Source organism: Mastomys coucha, unplaced genomic scaffold (assembly GCF_008632895.1).
Source record: "Mastomys coucha isolate ucsf_1 unplaced genomic scaffold, UCSF_Mcou_1 pScaffold20, whole genome shotgun sequence".
Taxonomy (NCBI): domain Eukaryota; kingdom Metazoa; phylum Chordata; class Mammalia; order Rodentia; family Muridae; genus Mastomys; species Mastomys coucha.
The window spans coordinates 35,723,178-35,746,483 of NW_022196903.1; the positions used below are offsets into that span (position 1 = coordinate 35,723,178).

Below are 23,306 nucleotides of genomic sequence, written 5' to 3' on the forward strand. Positions count from 1 at the left end.
AAGTGTGGCAATGGGGTTTCATTATACATTTCTCAAGTGATGATACTTGGAATCATGAGTGGGGATTAGAGCAGCTGAAGGAAACTTTAAACCATGTCTACTCCACCAAGGAAGTCTTGGTCATTGGAGCTGAAGAAAAGGCTTGTTTGCTTGGAAAAAAAAAAAATAGGAATTGCATCCATCAATAGCAGAGGCCCGAGAAAAGAAGGTGCTTTTTAATTGCATCCACACAAAAGAAAAACCTTCCTCCCTGGGAGTTCTGTGGACCCCTCTGATAGATTTAAATACTTGACCTATAACTTTCTCTCCTGAATCTCTAGATCTGAATTTGGAAAGCCTTCCCAGTTCAGTTTCTATGCAGGGAGACAGAGAGCTGGATCTTCCCAGACCTGCCTTGCTGCTCAGCCTTTCTGGCAGACTGCCTACTCAGACAGATGAACGCACCTGGGCAGTGAGGAGGAGGTACAGCAGATGCTCCTTTATCCAGACCTTGGGCAGAGCAAACATCTACCTCACTCCTCTGTCTGTGAAACAGGCAGAAGTATGGTTTGGAGTCAACATATTTTCAAAATGAACCCTAGTCATGGACCCCATTAGAGATTTTATATAGCACACTTTGAAGTAGAAGCTATGACATAGTTGTTTCTGCACAGTTTTCTATTGTCTCATCTCATATTTCCATGGAAACCGTGGGGTCTGAATGATTGACATGGCAGTAACTACTTTCATGTGTGAGTCTAGTACCAGTTCCTTTAGAAGAAAAGACTTCCCATGGGGCACCATAATCAATAATGAGCTTCAGTGCAGAACGGATTTACAGTGAGGCTCTCATTTTTTTTTTCCTTTGGTTCATCTTACCAAACACATCTAAGTAGCCAACAATCTTATATTTGCTTAGACCACATAGTTTCAGTTGCTTTATTCTACCATTAGAAAGTCTGTTGACATCAAGGAGAATGGGTCCCAGTTATATTTTACGGGAGAAACTGTAAAACTTTATGAAGAATTGGAAGCGTGTTTGTGTAGTTAGTTACTTATCAGAGTGTCCTGGGAAGGACCTTGTGGACTCTTCTCACCTTTTGCCTGCTTTGAAGCCAGAATACCATGGTCTCTACACTCCTTCTCAGCTTGGCATTGCCTGATATTAGGATGGCTGCATGTCCAGATGGACAAGCTGCCATCATCCCTATACAAACCATCACTCCTCCCTTATTGTGCCACAGCACCAGTAAGGGTATTGATATTAAAGCAGCACAGAATGACATCACATAAAAACCGAGAAAGGAGACCAGAAATATGATGGCTCTGATGTGGGCCTCAAGGCTGGGATCACTAGAGCCTATGTGGGACTTCATAGTCCTCATGTGACTCCCCAGGGAGATAACCAGCACACCAGAGGAAACCAGGAAAGCCAGAGAAGGGGGTACAGAGCCCGCATTGCAGAAGATAAACGAGTAAAAGAAATTGAGTTTTGCAATTTGCAAGTTGAATTCTGTGTTGTTCACGTGCAATATGGATGTGACGGTGGAAGGAGATCTGCTAAAGAAGTCCCACAAACAGAGGGCAGTGCAGATGCAGGAGAAAAGAAGAGCAACTAGAAGCATCTGGAGAAATCTCCTGGAGACACAGCTTGCTACGTGGAGTGGAAAGGTGTGAGAGAAACGGACAATCTTGGAGCAGTAGAGGAGACAGAGGCAGGCAGCAAGCCAGAGGCTCACTTGGTTTGCAATCATCCAGAGAGTGAGTATGGCTTGGTAGTTGTGGCTCAGTGGGTCTTTCATCTGCTGGAAGCAGGCGAGCTGAACAGCATCCAGAAGCAGAAGGCCCTGCAGGAAAAGCCGAGTGATGCTGAGACACAGCAGTGCAATGTCACAGTTGTTCAATGGCTGCTTTTTTACTACATCCCAAACATTTACCAAGACAATGAAGGCATTGGCCAGGAATCCCACTGCAAACTCCATGACCGAAAGGAACAGAAATGAAATCTTGGCTTCATAGGACACAGTGAAGACAGGAGTCAGAGTCAACATGATGCCCCTTCCCTGATTAACTAACCTCAAACTCCGATTTCACCCACCAGAGCAGGAAAGGATATTCTTTGAACGGAGAGGTTTCCTTTGTAAGGATTACAAATCCCCAATAGGAAACCGGGAGGGGATGTTGTCACTTTACAGTATCTTGTGATTTGGTATGAAAGCTTTATGGTAAGGGAGGAGCAATGATGGGTCTACTTCTTGGATGATGCAAAAGCTTTAATAAATCCAGGTGTTACCTACCCAACAGGCCCACCCCCAGCCCAAGTCACATTGTAGCAACGGGAATGTAAATAGGATTGAGTTTCAGTTCCCTAACCAGGCAGGGTCTGGTTTTACATGCTCACATGGACCTGTGGGCACAGAGAAGAGGAGGATTTGTTTATAGGCCCAGGGACACTGCCTGTAGGCAAAACAGATGTTATATGTGAATTAGGCTTTGAAATGGGGTCTCTTCACATTTGCATTTCTCATTTCACAACTGAGGCCTGACCTACCATAAGTATACTTTAATATGATTAGGTGAATGTTCCTATCCAAGAATTCTTAATCCTCACCCTCCATACTATACAGCCAATCCAATCTACAGAGCACTGCCCTCGGTTGAGGAAGGGGGGCCACCCACCCATCTCCAAAATTTTAACCCAGAATTGCTCCTGTCTAAAGAAAATACAGGGACAAAGAGCCTGACCAATACAGATGGGGATGCTTGTAGCCAACCATTTTACTGAGCACAGGGACCCCAATGGAGGAGTTAGGGGAAGAACTGAAGGAGCTGAAAGGGGTTTGCAACCCCATAGGAAGAACAACATTAACCAACCAGACCCCCCCAGAGCTCCCAGGGACTAAACCACCAACCAACGAGTACACATGGAGGGACCCATGGCTCCTGCTGCATTTGTAGCTGAGGGTTGCCTTATCTGGCACCAATGGGAGGGAAGGCTCTTGGTCCTATAAAAGTCCAATGCCCAGATCAGGAGCATGCTAAGTGGTGAGGCAGGAGTTGGTAGGTGGGTGGGTGAGCCCCGAATAGAAGCAGGGGGTAGGGGGAAGGAGTAGGGTGTTTGTGAAGAGGAAACTGGGAAGGGGGGATAACATTTGAAATGTAAATAAATAAAATAACCAATAAAAAAGAATTAAATCAATGGGACAGAGGTAAAGAGAAGGCAGGAAAGTCATAGTAAAGCCCGGAGAATATAAACTGATGGGGACTATATGGAAACTGCTGTTCATATGTAAACAGATCATTTTCCTTATTGAAAGAGGTCATTTTACTTAGAGGGAATGACCAGATGACCACAGATCATAAACATAGCTGAAAGAAATAACTTGATCTTAAAAGGATAGAGCATTAGAAATAAACAGACTAGATGGTGACCTCCTGAAGGAGGAAGAATGTTCATGGTGGAGAGCATGCAAGGCAGAGAACAGCACTTCAAAGGGTATAGAGAAAAAGAGGTTGTTTTACAAACAGGGGGAGCCAGGCTGGCCTGTAGCAGGAAGTGAGACTGGAGGGAAGAGTTCAGGCTAAGCTGGGGGGCCAAAATGACTTCTTTGGCTTTTGTGTGAGCTAAAATATAAAATGGCCAGCGACTGGTTCTTTTCCCAATTTGTCCTCACTCATACATGGAGATCTGCTTCAGTCATTTTCCTAGGGTCATGCAGATGTAGTATGGCTTGGGTCACATACATGGGAAAGGGTGGAATACCATCTCTCAGTAAGTGTGAATACTGGGAATGAATCTCTTGCATCTCTGTTGTTATGGGGACACTTAGCCCTACCTGGGGTACCACATGATACTGGGGGAAATTGGGATCCCTTCTTAGTGTTAGACTCTTTAATAAGAGATTAAGAATGGATTAGGAAGGAAGCTTGAGGACAATTTTATTAGATTTAAAAGAACCTCCCTGCCCCGGGCAGGGAGCTATTGCATTAAGGAAGCTGGAGAAGAAGAAGAAGAGAAAACTATGCCCTTTGTTAGCACATAGTTGAAGACGGTAGTGGTGAAAAGCTTCAGATAAGAAGAGTAAGTAAGCTCAGAGTGTCCAGGGAAGCATGTCCAGGCCACAGCCAATATCTAAGAACAAATAAAAAGATAAAAAGAAAAGAATGTGAAAAGGAGTGAAGAAAAGAAAAAACGGTAATAGATTTCCGAGTGAGAAAAGCAGTCAGGCTTTACACAGCTATCTGGTTATAGCTCCATAAGCTCTTGAAACTGAATCAGGGAAGGGAAGAAAAAGCACATCATATTATTAAGGAAATGATTCTTCCTCCAGTCTCTTCTGGTAAGAGGACGCACGTCAACCTTCCCAGGAGCTGCTTTCTACTAGGTAGCAGACAGGTGTAGCTGAATTAACTTATGTTTTGTGTCGTTTCGGCCAGAGGTAGATTTTTTTTTTCTCTTTTCTATTTTTTATTGTGGGATTATAATATAATTACAACATCTCTCCCTTTCCTTTCCTCCCTCCAAACTCTTCTATACAACAACCCATTCCACTGCCCCTCCCAGTCTCTGCCTCACAAATCCCTCCCTCTTCCCCTTTCCCTTCTACTCTGAGAGGATAGAGCCCCCCTCTGGGTATCACTTCACCCTGACACATAAGGTTTCTGCAGAGCTAAATCCATCATCCTCTTCCACTGAAGCCAGACAAGGCAACCCAGTTAGGGGATTGTATCCCTCAGACAGACAACAGCTTTAGGGATAGCCCCCACTCCAGTTGTTGCAGGACTCACATGAAGACTGAGCTGCCCATCTCCTACATATGTATAAGGGCCCTAAGTCCAGTCTTTGTATGCTCTTTTGTTAGTGCTTCAGTCTCTGAGAGCCCTGAAGTGTCCACATTAGTTGATGCTGTTGGTCTTCCTGTAGAGTTCCTATACTCTTCTGGGCTGTCAATCCTTCCCTGACAGAGGTAGACTTTATCCTTTGGACCAGGAAGACATAGCTTTTCACTAGTAGCCCTCCACAGAATTCTGATCAAGGCTTTTAAAACCCTCTTTACTCTGAAGAGGTAACCCTAATGTTGTTCAGGAGATGGCTGAAACTGGGAAATAAATATAATTCTTTCCACCATGAACATCCAGAGACCTAGTTCCAAAGCCCTTTGCTTGAAGGGGTTAGTGTTTGGACTGGAGTTTCAGTCACATGATCATGTAGTTCTGCCAAGCAGGGGTGCTCGTTCAGGAAAAGATAAACCAAAGTGCCCCCTGGGATTCCTGCCCTGAGAAGCAAGGGCATTTCAGCTTCTGGACAAGGACAACGATGAATTGTTCAGTTTTTAGTTCCCTGCTCCTAAAATGACTAGTTTATTCCCATCTCCTGTTCTAATTACAATTTACACACACACACACACACACACACACACACACACACACACACACACACACACACGAGGGACTCATTTGCCTCATTTTTAATGGTGAATAATATTCCATTGTGTAAATGAATCACATTTGCATGTGTCCTTGTTGTATGGTGGAACATCTTTGCCTATATTCTCAGGAGTGGTATAGCTAGGTCATTAGGTATAAATATATATATATATATATATATATATATATATATATATATATATCAAATACAGGGATTAAAATTAGGAGTTCATAATCCTCTTCCCCCAGCCCCTTCCTTACAAACCCTTTCACCCATTATCCCCTCCCATTCTCCTCAGAGAAGGGGAAGCCTCCCTTGGGTACCACCCCACACTGAGACATCTAGTCCCAGCAGGGCTAAGCACATTCTCTCCAAATGACCCAACCAGGCAGTCCAGCTAGGGGAAGGGGATCTGAAGGCAGGCCACAAAGTCGGAGACAGCCCCTGCTCAAATTGTTTGGGGACTCACATGAAGACCAAGCTACACATCTACTATAAATAAGTAGGGGGCCTAGGTTCAACATGTGCATGCTCTTTAGTTGGTGGTTCCGTCTCTGTGAGCTCCCCGAGCCCAGGTTAGTTGACTCTATAGGTCTTCTTGTGGTATGCTTGACCCCTCCGGCTTGCTCAATTCTATCCCCCACTCTTTCACATGACTCCCAGAGCTCCGCCTGATGTTTGGCTGTAGGTCTCTACATTTGTTTCCATCTGCTCCTTGATGAAGCCTCTCAGGAGACAGTAATGCAAGGTTCCTGTCTGTAAGCATGGCAGAGTAACATTAATAGTGTTAGGGGTTGGCTCTCTCCCCTGGGGTGGGTCTCAGGGGCAAATATTGGCGAGTCGTTCCCCAAGTCTCTGCTCCATATTTATGCTTGTGCATCTTGAAGGCAGGGCAAATTTTGGGTTGAAGATTTTGTGGGTGGGTTGATGTCACCCCCAGTCTACTGCAAGTCCTGCCTGGCTACGGGAGGTAGCCACTTCAGCCTCCGTATCCAGCCACTAGTAAGAATCTCAGCTAGGGAGGAGAAGAGGGAAGGGCGCTGCCATCGGGATGTAAAGTTAATAAAAATAAATTATTGTGAAAAATAAGTCATCTGAGATAAGTAAAATATCATTTTACTTTTAATGTCACTTTAAATGAAATATCTTATGTATTTATTCAAACTACGTATTTGATTTACCTAACTTATTCACTGTCTTATATGTTTTAATTACAAGTTTGAAAGGCAAAAACAAAACAAAACTAAACAAAAAAATAGTTCATAATAATCCTGCCACGTGCCAGGACATTCCCTCTTGTTGCAGGGAGCCAGGCTCAAAGTCCCCCTAACACTGATGAGTCCCACTAGGTGGCGCCAGACCACTGTGACTTCTAGAATTCCCAGTTTTCTGGTCCTGAGTGCTTGCCCCAGGAATTTATTTTAATACAGTCACAATTTGTTCCTATATTTTAAATAACTGAAACTTTAGACTCCACTTAATGTATTATGGTATATTCAATTTTCTTTAATTTCAGATTTCCTTGTAAATTCTACTTCTAATTTGCTTATGAGATAGCAGAGGCTTCAGAAAGGTCCAATTATCAATTATCTTGGCCAAAGTCACCAAACACAAATGTGAGAAGCTAGGATTCAGTATTGGTATTCCTTCTCTAAGTGAGAAGGATGCCCTGTCTTGATAGGATGAGGAGTCTGGCAGTATTCTTTGCTTTCAGTCATACATATATATTTGCAGGGGCTTGGGTGCAGACTGTCTGTCGAGATGGCAAACAAGCTATTGGGAAACAACCTTAGGGCAGCAGTGGAAGGCGAGAGATAGTTCAACTCAGTTCTCAGGAGAGTTGGAAAAACTGAATCTGGGTAGGTTTATATCTCATCAAGAGACCATTATTATGGCTAAGGAGAAAAGCAGGAGAATCTCACTAGACTTGCTGAAGCAACATGTTTGCCTCCATACAAAGTTAGCATAGGTATTAGTAAAATAAGACACTGAGAAGAAAACTCCACAGGTTTCCTTCAGATGGATCTTGGATGAGGTCTTCTTTTGTTGGCTCTTCTGGATGACCTGTCTTCTTTGTTATCATCCTTCTATTTACACAATGGGTGTAGCATTGCCACAGCTGAATTCAGACTTCTGTTAGGCGCTAACAAATAGGTTTGGAACTAACCTGTTGTGTAACCATTTAGAAAGCACCCGGACCATGTATGCTCTTTGGTAGGTGGCTTAGTCTCTGCAAGCTCTGAAGTGTCTGGGTTAGTTAGTACTGTTGGTCTTCCTATGGGGTTGCCATTCTTTTTAGCTCCTTCAATCCTTCCCCTAACTCTTCCATAGGAGTCCCCAACCTCAGTGCCACGTTTGGCTGGAAGTATCTGCATCTGTCACAGTCAGGTACTGGTAGAGCCTCTAAGAGGACAGCCATGCTAGGCTCCTGTTTGCAAGCCTAAGATGGCATCAACAATAGTGTCAGGATTTGGTGCCTGCTCATAGGATGGATCCCAAGTTGGGACAGTCACAGAATGTCCTTTCCTTCAGTCTTTGCCCCATTTTTGTCCCCGTATTTCCTTTAGACAGGAACAATTTTGGGTTAAAACTTTGAAGATGGGTGGGTGGGCCCTGTCTATCTACTGGAGGTGGTCTCTTCAGGTTCCATCTTCCCAATGTTGGGTATTTAGGCTTTGATCATCCCCACTGAGTCCTGGGAGCCTCTCATATCCCATGTTACTGGGACTTTCTAGAGGTTTCCTCCACCCCCAACTCCTGACAGCTGCATATTTCTATTTATTCTCCTGGTTCTCTGGGCTTCTCTCATATCCCCCTTTGTACCTGATCCTGTCCCCCTTTTCTCTCCTCTTCCCCTCTCCCATCCTCGTCCTTCCCTCTCTTCCTCCAATGATTATTTTGTTTCCCCTTTAAGTGAGATTGAAGCAACCTCACTTGGGCCTTACTGCTTGTTAAACTTTATATGGTCTGTGACTTTCATCTGTACTTTTTATCTAATATCCACTTATCAGTGAGTACATACCATGCATGTCCTTTTGGGTCTGGGTTACCTCACTCAGTATGATATTTTCTAGTTCCACCCATTTGCCTTCAAAATTCATGATGTCCTCATTTTTAATGGCTGAATAATCTTCCATTGTGTAAATGAATCACATTTTCTGTAGCCATCCTTTAGTATAGGGACATCTACATTGTTTCCAGCTTCTGGTTATTACAAATAAGGCTGCTATGAATATAGTGGATCACGTGTCCTTGTTGTATGGTGGAACATCTTTTGCCTAAATTCTCAGGAGTGGTATAGCTGGGTCTTCAGGTAGAACTATTTCCAGTTTGCTGAGGAACTGCCAGATTGATTTCCAGAGTGGTTGTACCAGTTTGTAATCCCACCAGCAATGGAGGAATGTTCCTGTTCTCCACATCCTTGTCAGCATGTTCTGTCACTGTTTTTAATTTAGCCATTCTGATTGGTATAATGTAGAATCTCGGGGTCATTTTGATTTGCATTTTCCTGATGACTAAGGATGTTGAACATTTTTTTAAGTGCTTCTCAGCCATTTGAGATTCTTCAGCTGAGAATTCTCTGTTTAGCTCTGTACCCTGCTTTTTAACTGGGTTATTTGTTTTTTACAGAGTCAGATCAATCAATGGAATGGAATTGAAGACCCAGAAATAAACCCACCCACTATGAATGCTTGATCTTTGACAAATAAGCAAAAGCCATACAGTGTTAGAAAGAAAGCATCTTCAACAAATGCTGATGGTTTAACTGGTGGTCTGCATGTAGGAGACTGCAAATTGTTCCATATTATTCACCTTGTACAAAGCTCAAGTCCAAGTATTTCAAGAACTTCAATATACATTGATCTATACTCAACAGATATACTTAATCTAATAGAAGATAAAGTGGGAAATAACCTTGAAGTGATTGGCACAGAGGAAAAGTTCCTGAACAGAACATAAGTGGCTTAGGGTCTAAGATCAACAATTGACAAATGGGACCTCATGAAACAGAAAAGCTTCTGTAAGGCAAAGGACACTGTCAATAGGACAAAACAGTAACCTACAGATTGGGAAAGATCTTCACTAACCCTACATTCAATTGAGACCTAATAACCAAAATATATAAGGAAATCAAGAAGTTAGAATACTAAAAACTGAGTCTTTTTTATTGATTTAAGTTTTATTGGATTATGATGAGAAAAGATACATGATTTCAATTATCTGAGTTTGTTAACATTTAAAAACATATTTTAAGTAAATAGAATTGCATCACATTCTTGTTTCCCTTTTATACCCCAACACCTCCTAGAGACCCCCCTTCAATACCTGCAATTCCTTTTGTTTTTTTATTTTGTCATATTCTTTAAAATTTATAAAATATTGTAACAATAAAAATGAGTATTATAAAAGTTGTTTGATATAAAACAACAATCAATTGAACAGTCTTATGTAGATGCTTGTCTACAGCAATATTGAAAATATATACATTTTTCTCAATATAAATTTTAAATAACTCCAAACATACTAATTGTATACTTCAAAATAATACATCACTACTGGTATTTTCTTAAATGAACATAAATATATAAAGTCTTTTTGTTTGTTTTGTATTTAGTAGAGTTTAAAATCTTGGCTCTTACTGTGGTACAAGCCCAAAATAAGAACAATTTTTAAACATTGGACTTCATTGTAATAAGGCTGTACTTCAATGACCCTCACATCACCAAAGGATTTTACCTCCATAGTGGCTAAGCTAAGAGTTGACAGTTCTGTTGCACCAACAAGTGAATTGTAGGCACAATTTTTGGATACAGATTTCCTGCTATGGTTAAAACTATTTGACTTGAGTGAGTGTTTTTATTCTCAGCCCACAGAGAACAGATTACATTCATTTAAGAAATGGTGTGTGCATTAAGATGGTCTATCCATGAAGTCATTCACCAACTGTTTCAATGAACAATGGTTCTGCTTGGAGGGTGGCACAGACATTAGGTGAGGGTAAGAATTTGGTTCATTGGCTGTGATGATTTTGAAAAGCATTCATCCCAGAGAAAGAGTAACTTAAAAAGTTCTCTTCTTCAAACTTGATACAATAGTTACAAACATCAAGCAAAACATTCAGTCTCACTCTTTGTTGTTCTCTTACAAGCCACCTCCCTAGTTAATTGTGGAACTTGTTAGTCTTCACTTTAACCACAACATCAGAAACCTAAAGGTACAGCCCCATAGTCTGCATTTAGCAAGCCATCTGGGAGATTCTGATGCACATTGCACACTTACATTTGAAAAGCACTAAGATATAAGGAGGAAAAAAATTTTTACCAGGAGCTCAGCAATGACCACTTGCTCTGTAGGAACTAGAACATAGCTTGCATACTGGACCTTTCTTCAAGATCCATGTTGTATTCATTTTTTTATTGGATATTTTATTTATTTATATTTCAAATGTTATCCCCTTTCCAAGTTTTCCCTCTGCAACACCCCTATCCCATCCTCCCTCCCCCTACTTCTATGGGGTGTTCACATACCCACCTACCCCATTCTGCCTCTCCATTCTGGTATTCTCCTACACTGCGTGCATCAAGCCTTCTCAGGACCAAGGCCTCTCCTCCCATTGGTGCCCAAAAATGTCATCCTCTGCTACCTATGCCACTGGAACCATGGTTTGCTCTATGTGTACTCTGGTTGGTGGTTTAGTCTTTGGGAGCTCTGGGGGGTCTGGTTGGTTGATATTACTGTTCTTCCTTTGGGTTACAAACCACTTCAGCTCCTTCAGTCCTTTTTCTAACTCCTGGATTGGGGACCCAGTGCTTAGTTTGATGGTTGGCTTTGAGCATCCACCTTTGTATTTGTCAGGCTCTGGTAGATCCTCTCAGGAGACAACTATATCAGGCTCCTATCAGCAAGCACTTCTTGGCATTTGCAATAGTGTCTGGGTTTGGTGTCTGTATATGGGATGAATCCCCAGGTGGGTCAGTCTTTGGATGACCTTTCCTTCAGTCTTTGCTCCAAACTTTTTCTCTATATTTCCTCCCTTGAGTATTTTTTTTTTTTTTGTTCTTCTAATAAGAACTGAAGCATCCACACTTTGTTCTTCCTTCTTCTTGAGTTTCATGTGGTCTGTGAATTGTATCTTGGGTATTCTAGGATTTGGGGCTATTATCCACTCTTCAGTGAGTGGATATCATGTGTGTTCTTTTGTGACTGGGTTACCTCACTCAGGATGATATTTTCTAGTTCCATCAATTTGCTTATTCTTCATAGAGTTAGAAAGAAGAATTTGAAAATTCATTTGGAATAGCAAAAAAACCAGGATAGTGAAAACTATTCTCACAATAAAAGAACTTCTGGGGGAATCACCATCTTGGACCTCAAGCTGTATTACAGAGAAATAGTGATTAAAAACTGTATGGTGTTGGTACAGAAACAGGCAGGTAGATCAATGGAATAGAATTGAGGACCCAGAAATGAATCGACACACGTATGATTACTTGATCTTTGACAAAGGACCTAAAACAATCCAGTGGAAAAAAGTCAGTATTTTCAACAAATGGTGCTGGATCAACTGTAGCATGTAGAAGAATGTAAATCGATCCATTCTTATCTCCTTCTATAAAGCCCAAGTCCAAGTGGATCAAGGACCTCCACATAAAACCAGATACACTGAAACTAATAGAAGAGAAAGTGGGGAAGAGCCTTAAGCACATGGACACAGGAAAATTTTCTGAACAGAACACTGATGGCTTATGCCCTAAGATCAAGAATTAACAAATGGGACCTCATAAAATTGCAAAGCTTCTGTGAGGAAAAGGACACTGTCAATAGGACAAAACAGCAACCAACATATTGGAAAAAGATCTTTACCAATCTGACATCTGATAGAAGGCTAATATCCAATATATACAAAGAACTCAAGAAGTTAGACTCCAGAGAACCAAATAACCCTATTAAAATATGGGGTACAGAGCTAAACAAACAATTCTCAACTGAGGAATACTGAATGGCAGAGAAGCACTTAAAGAAATGTTCAATATCCTTAGACATCAAGGGAATGCAAATCAAAACAACCCTGAGATTCCACCTCACACCAGTCAGAATGGCTAAGATCAAAAACTCAGGTGACAGCACATGCTGGCGAGGATGTGGATAAAGAGGAATACTTCTCCATTGCTGGTGGGATTGCAAATCGGTACAACCACTCTGGAAATCAGTCTGGTGGTTCCTCAGAAAATTGGACATAGAATTACCTGAGGACCCAGCTACACCACTCCTGGGCATATACCCAAAAGATGCTCCAACATATAACAAGGACACATGCTCCACTATGTTCATGGCAGCCTTATTTATAATAGCCGGAAACTGGAAACAACCCAGATGTCCCTCAACAGAGGAATGGATACAGAAAATATGGTACATTTGTATAATAGTGTACTACTCAGCTATTAAAAACAATGGCTCCATGTTGTATTCTTAGCCATAGGATTTATTTGTCATTCACTTGAATGCTTAGATCTAATGGAGCTGGAGAGATCATTTGGTGTTGAAGATGATTTGTTCTTCCAAAGGACCTGAACTTGTCTCCCAGCATTCATGTCAAGTGGCTCACAACCACCTGTCTCTTCAATCCTGTTTCTGGCTTCTCTTTCATATACATGTGGCATTTTCTCATATAGGCATGCATACTTGTCATATATGTACACATATAAAAATAATAGTTACACAAATCACTTTGGCTGAGTGTGGTAATACACACTTTTGGCTGAGTGTGTGCAGCTCTCAAGAGGCAGATACAGGCATATTTTTGTGCAAGCCAACCTGGTCTACATAGTGAGTTCTAGGCCAACCAGAGCTGCACAGTGAAATTCAGACCTAGATAGATGATAGATAGATATTCAGTTAGAGATTGAAGGATGATGATTGGTTTTTGAATATTTTATAGTTTCCCAGGGTCCTAAAAAGCTCTTTGGATAATTGCTCTTATGTGAGGTATGTGACAGTGTGAGTTTTATTCTTGTCTAACCAAACATAGTGCTGAGGCAGTAGTCTGCAGCCGTTAAGGTTGGAGCACATGATTAGCCCAAGCAGGTCCACATATGGGATTACCATTCTGTGTGGTGAGTAGTACCAAGTGTCTATGTGATATGAGCCCTCTGCTTCATTACTGACAACCCCTTTCTTTGTTGGAAACATGAACTTTCCTAACTAGAAATAAGATATGTATTTCTTTTCTTCCACATAATAGCTGATGGTATGCAAGGAATAATTAGATGAGACTTCTTAGAAAGTCCTGATACTTTTGATTTTGTGTGAAAACTTGGCTATTATGATTGGAGACACACATAGAGGAAAGACAAATGTTAAACACTCACCCTGATACCCTAGATTCCTCAGATCCCAGAGCAACCGAATGCAGACCAGCAACTGCTGTCTTCCAGGCTCTTCATTGCACACTACAAGGAAACTCCCTGTCTTTGAGCCATGATGTTTGAATCACTATTACTGGAAGATGAATGCTAATACTAACTTATCTGATATGCAACCTAGCCCTTGGAACTCAAACATTCAGAGTGGAAAGAAGGAGCAAGAGAAGGAGGTGGATAGGAGTGACAGAGGAGAACTATTGCTCAAATATTTGTAGAAGGAGAGAAACAAGAGGTATCCTGTGTTTAAGAAGTGTCTGAAATCAAATTGACTATTACAGCATGTGAAAGCAAGAAATGGAATGAGGAGGTAAATTTGATTCCTAACGAATCAGAAAAAAAGGAGAATCATGAGTAGAAATAAAAGATGCCTTTAGTTCTTCCATTTTGAAGCATATGATTTCATCACACATAATTGTCAAAGGGATGTGGACAGATCCACACTAGTCTGCTGTGAGTCTAAGGATTCTCTCTCACCTAGCTCTCACTTATTTTACTCTGCCCTTTACCCCAATTACTAATCAATCCTTCTTCCAAATTTCTTGAGGTCTTATGTGCAAATATCATGGAGGTGGTGTAGCTGTCAGACAGTACAAACTTCGGTTGTATGTCCTTGGATTAGGTGCTATGCAGCCAGTAATGATACTAATATGAAACGTTATGATTAGGGGCATAAAAAGGCTCACTTTCCTTGGCAGGGGCTGTGGGTAGATGTGGTTGCACATTTTGCCCCACAGCTGGGATGTAGAAACTCTGCTGGGCAGACAAAATCTGTGGATACACCAAACTGTATTTTCTATGGGCTTCAGTAGGGTGCTGGGTTTGAGGGAAGGAACAATATACTGCTCAGGAGGTGGGAAAACATAGTCTAAGATGTGAGAAGCAGAAACTGGGGTGCCCTGACTCCCCAGCATCCAATCACCACTGGAAACTATGCAGAAGAGTCAGGAATGGAGGACCGGGCATCCAGCAACCTGCAATGAAGCTGGGACAGAGCATCTCAGACTTCTGGACATCCAGACACTACTGAAAGTCATGCAAGAGGAACCAAGAATGGAGGAGGCCCATGGGCTGAGGATGAGCCCAGGGTCAGGAGTAGGGAGGAAGGGGAACTCTGGCTTAGTTCAGCAGTGGTGATTACCTGGAAGCACAGAGGCCTTCTGAGGGAGCCTCAGGCTATGGCTGCATAGAGAAAGGCTATCTCAATGCTCCTGGTTTATTCACTGTTCATCATGGAAAATGGGTGCATACTACCTCCTTAGGGTGGACTAGAGATTAAATACCTCTTGCAGGAAGAAATGTATGGAAAGGGAAGCTTATTGGCTAAACCCTCAGGACCTCTAGATAACTCATTAGTGTGGAGAACTCTGTTCTGATTTATGTGACCATAGGTCACATTCCTATGTAGGGAGTGTGGTCACGTGATAGGGGTCTGGTCAGAGGCAAGTGAAACTCCTGCTCCAGGCCTTCCAAGTTTCCTGGCACAGTCCATTTTCCCACAAGTAGGGACTTCTTTTAAAGGAAGCTGGGCATTTTTCAAGTTTCTCTTTGGTACACAACCATGAACTAAAGGGAGGAGGTTTTATTAAAACTAATAGAGCTACAATACCTTGGGTGGTTATGAACTCTTCCCAGGTCTCTCACAGATTGTAAGGTAATGAGACTGTAGCACTCATTCTTTGAGAAGTCTTTGTCTAACTGACGTGGAGTTCAAGCAGGAAACAGTGTGGCCCTCGTGGGTTCCAGAGAGAAGTATGTGGGAGAGAAGCACTCTGGGAAAGTGGGCTGGGTCAGAGAGAAGGACATAATGGCAGATTCCACACATGGCTGTTAGACACTATTTGTGAACTTAGACAGTATACCTTTACATTGGATTAGCTGTCTATCCATGGTATGAGACTGGAATGAAGTACAACTATCAAAGACCATTTAGAGGAAATCATACATGTTTACTTACGGTCATATTTACTCCCATATTTTTGTGATTCAAAGTTGATTGATATTACTTATTTTCTTCAACACTCTTAGTCTAAAATTGAATCAAAGTGAGAATGTATTATGCACTTCCCACTCTGCCATCATTTACCCCTCAGGACACATGCCTTTTACTTTAAATATATAATACATGCGCGTGCGCGCGCACACACACACACACACACACACACACACACACACACACACACACACACATCCCAAACAATTCATAGGTGTCTGTGGAGATTTGGAGTTTCTACAATTGCAGATGATTATAATATTCAGCAAAACACCAGCAGCTGGAGAGATGTGTAGTTCACGGGATAAACTGGAGTGACAAAGTTTTAGCAGAGATATTTATTTGAGCTGGGTGAAAGAAGACCCCTTGAGCCTGTCAGAGGAGGGCTAGCAGGGATCTTTTACTTACATGGCTTGGGAACATTCAGAAACAGCAACAAACACACACACATTCCCACTGTGAGCAATGAGAACAATAGCATAGGAAAGTCATGTTTGTACGCAGAATCAGAAGAGTCACATGAAGGTTATACATCAACTTCACAGAAATTAGAAAAACACTGGCAGTTCTTCTCTCTGTTTTTGGGTTTTATACTAGTCTGTTTTCAGTTGGTAAACTAAATACCAGGGGAAAGTTAATATTATTATTATTTTTAAAATAGGTCTATTTAGCTCACAGTTTTGAGGGATCGAAGTCTAAGCAGTATACTGCTGGATCTGACTGGGAGTTGGGGGCTGGGTTGGCTTCATTACATCATCGCAGATAGCAGGAGCTTTTGCAGGAAGGGGAAATTACTCAGTGTGACAGAAACACAAAGCCCAAGGAAGGGGCAGTTACACTTCTGTATTAACTGTCCCGAGAGCTAACCAGACTCCTGTGAGATGTACATTATTTCTTTGCAAAGGCAAGATGTTCAGTGGCCCACTCCCCAGGCTCTGCTTCTTCTCAGGTCCCATGGCTTCCTTTCATAGCACAATAGTATCTCTTACTGGACAAACTATACCCAAGCCATAGCAGATTTTTGAATTGTCTTCTTCCTGTTGCTCTTTGTTTATCTATTCAATTTTCTTTGGGACAAACAAGTACTTCGTTACACTCTTTACTTTCTGATTCTCAGCAGTGTGACACGATCCACAGGCCTGCTGTCTATCAAGACAATGCATATTTCATATCTCCAATCCAATGTTTGGGTGGAGAATCCACTTAGGACGTTTGAATTATCTGTTTAGTGCAGGCTGTTTGGGTTGTGATCATAAGGTTAGGGTCATGTTGAGCTGCCCTTGCAGGAATGGACTGTTTGGGGCTGGGGGTGTGTCTATCTCAGTAGGGTGAGGAAGCCACAGAGAAAATGATGGAGTTTTCATATAAGATCTGAGTTGGAGGGAGGTAGCCATCTTTGGATACTGACAGTAGAATCTGATAATTGGTAGAATTCACGAGTTTCTGTTCTGGAGTCCTGGTAACAAACGAATGTTGAATTTGTTGAAGGCAAGGATCAAGTTTTAAACTGAAAAGCACTTTTCATATCAACTGACTGTAGACTCTATGAACCTTGGATTACTAGGTTAAAATCAGGGCAGTGAATGTGGCACTAAATGACCTTTAGCAGTCACCTTTTCCTCTTTCCTCATTTATTGATGGGGATTAAAATACCTGCCTTGTCCCATGGCTCTGTTGTTATCTAAAAGATGATGCAGATTAAATGTTCTGAAAGCTTCAAGGTGTCGTGTACAGATGTAGAGTTTTATTATGAACATGTGAGTATTAGGTAACGTATTATTGTAATGCCTCTCTCCTTGATTCCTGCGTGCACAAGTTCTTATCTATGCCCAGGGGTGGGGAATGACAAAGGCAGTATAAAATGGTGGAACAGTAGGCATTTCACAACACGAGGAAATTCTGCAACCCTCTCTGCGTGTTGTTTGTATCCTCACCTTCCTCTCACATTTCTGGGCATTGAAGACTGCTTCTCACTTTAATTCCTTTTCTCCCCATCCAGGTGGCATATGATGTGACTGGCTTGGCTTCCATGTGGAACAAAGGTAGGGAAAGATCTCAGCTTTAATAAAGAGGTACAGTGGAAAGTGTATGGGGAACCTGTTTCAAGAGGCAGAGGGAAGATGGAATGTGTATGTGGCAGGGGTGGCGTGGGTCAGGATGGGCATAGTATCTGGGTTTTGTTTTCTTCCACTATACTGTAGAATCAGTTTAGTGAGTTATACAATGATTCTCCTCCATGCATCTATTCCAGTTTTCAGTGGTGGGAAAGACCTCACCCCACCTTTTTAAAGTAAGTTTAATGGGGGCAATTTGGAGGCTAACAAATTGGAGAAACAGCTCTGTGTTGAGATATAGGGGATTGGAACCCAGGGCCGTGCACATTACATTCACTCTATCACTGAGCTAGATCCCTTAGTCATTGGTTTCATAAGACAAGGTTTCACTATATAGCCTTGGCTGGCCACAGGCTTGTGATCTCTTGCCTCTTCCTCCTGAGTCCTGGAATTAAGGGTGTGCACCATAGCAAGACTGGAGAAAAGCAGTTCTTAACAGACCTTCAGCTTAGATAGTAGTAGTAGTAGTAGTAGTAGTAGTAGTAGTAGTAGTAGTAGTAGTAGTAGTAGTAGTAGTAGTAATAAAAGTGGGCTGGGAAATTGACATTCCAGATCAGCTACTAATTATCTCACATTTGGTTAAAAAATTGTGTTTATATGTTTATATTATCACCCATAATTTATAGTTGAGAAAATTGAGTTTCAGAAACTCTAAGTGACTGATTGAGATATGCAGAGAGTATACAGACCATTTGCACAGGCTCATTTCATTTCAAATCTCATGCTTTTATGATACTGCATCCCATCTGGAGACTTCTAAACAGTCATCCAGTGATATAATACTTAATTACCCTTCAAAAAATGATTTGCTTTTATTTAAACACTGTACTCAACAGCTTCAGACTGAAGGAATGGCTTCAGATATGTGTCAGTCACCCTCAGCCCATAGCTGGTAGAAGGTATACTGGTGAGAAGAGTGTATATATAAACTGGGTTTATCTAGGAAGGGAGGGTACACAAGAGACCACAAGGAGGAGAAAGGATACAGACTGGGCTTTCCTGGCTCTCTGGGCTCTTTATTAGATTAAGCCCTCTTAGGGCTTTGTCTGTGATGGCGAGTTGGAAGAAACTCATGTAACAGATCCTTGATGGGTACCCAGGGGTTTGCTATTATGCACTGAGGGAAACCCTTGAGGAAAAGGAGGTATGAGAAAAGCAACAAGAACATGTGTTTGCCATGATATGTAATTAAGTTAAATGGTCAATAAACCCTCTCACTTCTTTCTCCTAGCCTATAACATTTGTGCCAATTGACATACCTTGCACATCTCCCAGGGTTCCTCATCCAGGTACATTTGCACTACTGGGAACCATGGGAGAGGGAGATGTCATATGTTGAATTAAATACTAAAAAGTTTATTGTGTTACACAGTTGGGCAGGTTTTTGTAGGTGCTTCATGTTTCTCATCTTGAGGGATAAAAGTACCCACGTTAGAGCATAGTATGAGGAAGAAATGGAGAAAATATTTGAGTCGTTTTGTATAATATGGGCTATAGGGATCCCTCTATTAGTGTTTAATTCTGATGATGCCTCATTTACAGTACACAAAAGCTTGACTTGCACCGTGTAGAGAAGTGGGTCACTATGGTTTCTGTCACTGCGAGTGGAGAATAGCCAAGAGGCCAATGCTTGATTTAGATGTGGGAGTCTGAGAACCACTCAAAGTGTGGTGGCCGAAGTGGTAGAGAAATTGTCCTATCCTGTTACATATTCCTTACATTCAAAGATCTTCATAGCTCTTGATGAGCCATGTTTTCATGGCATCTCTATGGCCAAGGCTATGCCACTCAGAAGAAAACGACTCAAAACATCCTAGTACTTGTTCTTTGGACTTTCCTGAGTTGTCTTTTAAATCAAGGACTTGAAGCAGAATTTTCTAAATCTTACTATTTACTATAATCAGACAAGGTCACACATGCCAATATTAAGTGTAGGCTTAGTGTGAAATAGATGCCCCATCTTTTTCTTGCTGTGTTCATCATCATGAGTTATGCTTGACACAGTCAAAGAAGAAGCCCACATCGTGGCAAGAACACTAGTCTCACAATAATTGTAACATCAACTTCAACCTACATTGCTTTATTTTATACATTTTGACTAGGTACCAATTTTTTTTTTTAATCACCATTTAAGTTAAGAAACTTAACTTGGATGGCTTCCTTATCCAAGCTCCTGCTTTAGCAAGCAGACCTGGGCTTTGACTTCAGATCTAGACCTTTTTTGGTCAGCAGCAAAACAACCCTTACAACATTCCTGGGCCCTGGATTCCTCATCAGGGCCTATATCAGTATAATGTTACTGGGATATTAATCTGGCCTCCATTCCACTCCCCAGTAATTGTGTTCTATGTGGAATGAATTCAGATGGGACATTCATAGCATAGTGTATGTTACACAGTAAAGTAATATACTCTTGAAGGATGAGAGTGACAGTGGCTAAAGGGGCCATTGTGGAATAAAGCACTCCCAATGTGAGGATGATGCTCAGGGAAACAACTGTGTAGGCCGCACTCTCCAGGGATGAGAATGGCCAATAGTCAAAGGCATCATAGTGTAGATCCTTGGGTTTATAAAGCTCTATTTCCTGAAGTCTTTGAAATAGAAGGCTCATTAGGTGTTGGTCCTTTGGTTCTCTGATGAAGTTTGATTCCTGACAATATTTTCATGATAAATGGTGATATGAAAAACTGAAGGATAAGGAACTGAGTTTATCAAAAAGACAAAATGATTCGATTTTGATTGTTCCAGGTTGTTATGATGTGACCAGAATGAGAGATGGTAACATTTGTTTGTTTGGTTTGTTGATATAGTTCATAATCATGACTTTTTTGTCTCCCTAATTTCTGACTCTTTAGTGGTCCACAAAAGCAGATCAGTGTAAGGGGTCTTTAAAATGGTGCTTAGTAAAAAAAATATTTAAACTTTTAAATTTTCAATGTATCATAGAGTGAGATTTTTAACCCAATCACAAAAGAACACATATGGTATGCACTCACTGATAAGTGGATATTAGCCCCAAAGCCCAGAATACCCAAGATACAATTCACAGACCACATAAAACTCAAGAAGAAGGAAGACCAGAGTGTGGGTCCTTTGGTCATTCTTAGAAGGGGTAACAGAATACTCATGGGAGCAAATACTGAGACAAAGTGTGGAGCAGAGACTGAAGGAAAGACCATCTGGGGACTGCCTCACCTGGGGATCCATCCCATATACAGTCACTAAACACAGACACTATTGTGGATGCCAAAAAATGCGTGCTAACAGGAGCCTGATATAGCTGTCTTCTGAGAGGCTCTGCCAGAACCTGATATATACAGAGGTGGATGCTTGCAGCCAACCATTGAACTGATCACAGGGTCCTCAATGGAGGAGTTAGAGAGAGGACTGAAGGAACTGAAGGGCTTTGCCACCCCATAGGAAGAACAAAAATATTAACCAACCAGAGCTCCCAGGGTCTAAACCACCAACTAAGAAGTACATATGGAGGGACCCATGGCTCCAGCCTTGTTGGTCATTAATAGGAGAAGAGGCCCTTGGTCCTGTGAAGGCCCGATGCTCCAGTATAGGGGAATGTGAGGGTGGGAAGCCAGGAGTAGATGGATGGGTGGGTGTACTCCCTCATAGAAGCAGGAGGAAGGGGCATTGGGTAGGGGGTTTCTGGGGGGGGGAACCGGGAAAGGGGATAACATTTGAAATGTAAATAAATAAAATATCCAATAAAAATGAATTAAAAACAAATAAATAAATTACTAGAGAATAAAATAAAAAACAGGGTTAAAAATAAAATTCACACTTAAAAATTATTAAGGTCAATAGACACCAAATTACTCAGATATATTGTTATAAAAGCCTTCCTACACGTCTTTGATTTTTGTTCTTATTTCTTCAAGGACTGGTATCCCAGGTTTATGGATTACATGTGAGGCAGTCATTGGGGAGGGCTACCTAGAGAAAACATACTCAGTGATAAAGGAGTGTTCTGCACCTGTAGTCTCTAGACATAAACCAGAGAACTCAGTGAACTTGGAAGGGAGAAATAATTACATATTCTTTGTTAATTCCTAACTGAGATTTAGCATTTCTTTGCAGTACAAATTTTGGCTGCAAACCACAGTAGTATTAAGCAATACTTGTGACTTTGGACCAAGAGGTTATATTACTTCATATAGTTAAGATAATATTGAGAGATTGTTGATACTTAATACTACTTTGAAATACCAATAATAATTATGCCTATTGTTACATCATTAGTCAAAATATTATTAACTAAAATTGTTATTGTTATTGCAATTAAAATGATCTAGTAACCATTTCATTATAAGTAGTTTTCTTTGTATACCTTTTGTATATTTTACCTATACATTTAAAAACAGCTCTACTCATATCCAGATATGAGGTTGCCAAAGGGTCTCCATAGCAAGAAACAATCTTAAGAACATTTTCATGGTCTTAAGATCAAAGTGCTTTGATTACATTTTCAAGACAATTTTCTTCCATCACAAATGAGCAGACCAATGAATTATTGCCAATGAGTTCCTGAGCAGTTGATAATCTCTGAGAGAAACCAGAGTTATTCTAGGATTCCAGACTAGTTACTTTTCTTTCTCTTTTACTGCTACAAATTTAGTTAACTCTGTGATATTTTAACAGACACCTTAAAGGTCCTGAGGGCTAAATAAACACACAAGCTAGGAAAAAATGGCCATGACATCTTGCCCTAAGGTCTTAGAGATGTTCTCTGTAGAGCAGTGGTTCTCAACCTTCCTAATGCTGCAATCTTTTAATACAGTTCCTCATGTTGTGAAGACACCCAATCATAAAATTATTTTTTGTTGCTATTATATAACTGTAATTTTGCTACTGTTATGAATCATAATATAAATACCTGTGTTTTCTATGCTCTTTGGTGATCTCTATGAAAAGATAATCTGACACCTCTCCTCTTCCCACACAAAGGGGTTGTCACACACAGGCAGAGAATGGTTGCCTTAGAGGAAGACTGATTACTAATTAACTAATAGTCCTGGTCTTGGAAATGAAAGCTTGCCTGTGATTTGCATTCAAAGGTCATTAACATTTTCCTGATTGGCCAGAAAGCAGTCACCAGCCCTTGGATTGCTTTCTGTGAATTGCTCTCCTCAGCCTTTATTGCTAGGTCATTCTTCAGAGCCACTGGGAGCAGCAGCAGCAGACAATGAGGTTTGTCTATGAACAGCATATTCCTTTGTGGCTTCAGACTTGTGTGCAAGTGTGTGTGTACAGGTTGGCATGAATTTGTGCTGACTTCTTTGGTCAAATGGCCTTTGATACTTTGTTTGGACAAAACCAACAACCACTCAAATTATGCAAGCACACTCTTAAATTTTAAC

The 23,306-nt window shown here is 41.2% G+C and overlaps 2 protein-coding genes across 2 annotated transcripts in view; one reads left to right on the plus strand and one right to left on the minus strand.

The window, feature by feature from the left end:
• Nucleotides 1–1,037: 1,037 nt before the first annotated feature.
• Nucleotides 1,038–2,030, minus strand: Tas2r38 (taste 2 receptor member 38). Its single transcript, XM_031380814.1, has one exon. The coding sequence runs from the start codon at nt 2,028–2,030 to the stop codon at nt 1,038–1,040; it is 993 nt and encodes a 330-aa protein (XP_031236674.1).
• A 15,747-nt stretch (nt 2,031–17,777) lies between these two features.
• The window catches only part of Mgam (maltase-glucoamylase), a 113,112-nt gene continuing 107,583 nt past the window's right edge, over nt 17,778–23,306 (plus strand). Inside the window, exon 1 of the mRNA XM_031381069.1 lies at nt 17,778–17,862. The gene's annotated coding sequence lies outside the window, so the exon portion shown is untranslated. The remainder of the gene's footprint in view (nt 17,863–23,306) is intronic.

Excerpts from the sequence above, each read along its gene's own strand:
- Tas2r38 (XM_031380814.1), bottom strand. The coding sequence starts at position 2,030 with ATGTTGACTCTGACTCCTGTCTTCACTGTGTCCTATGAAGCCAAGATT.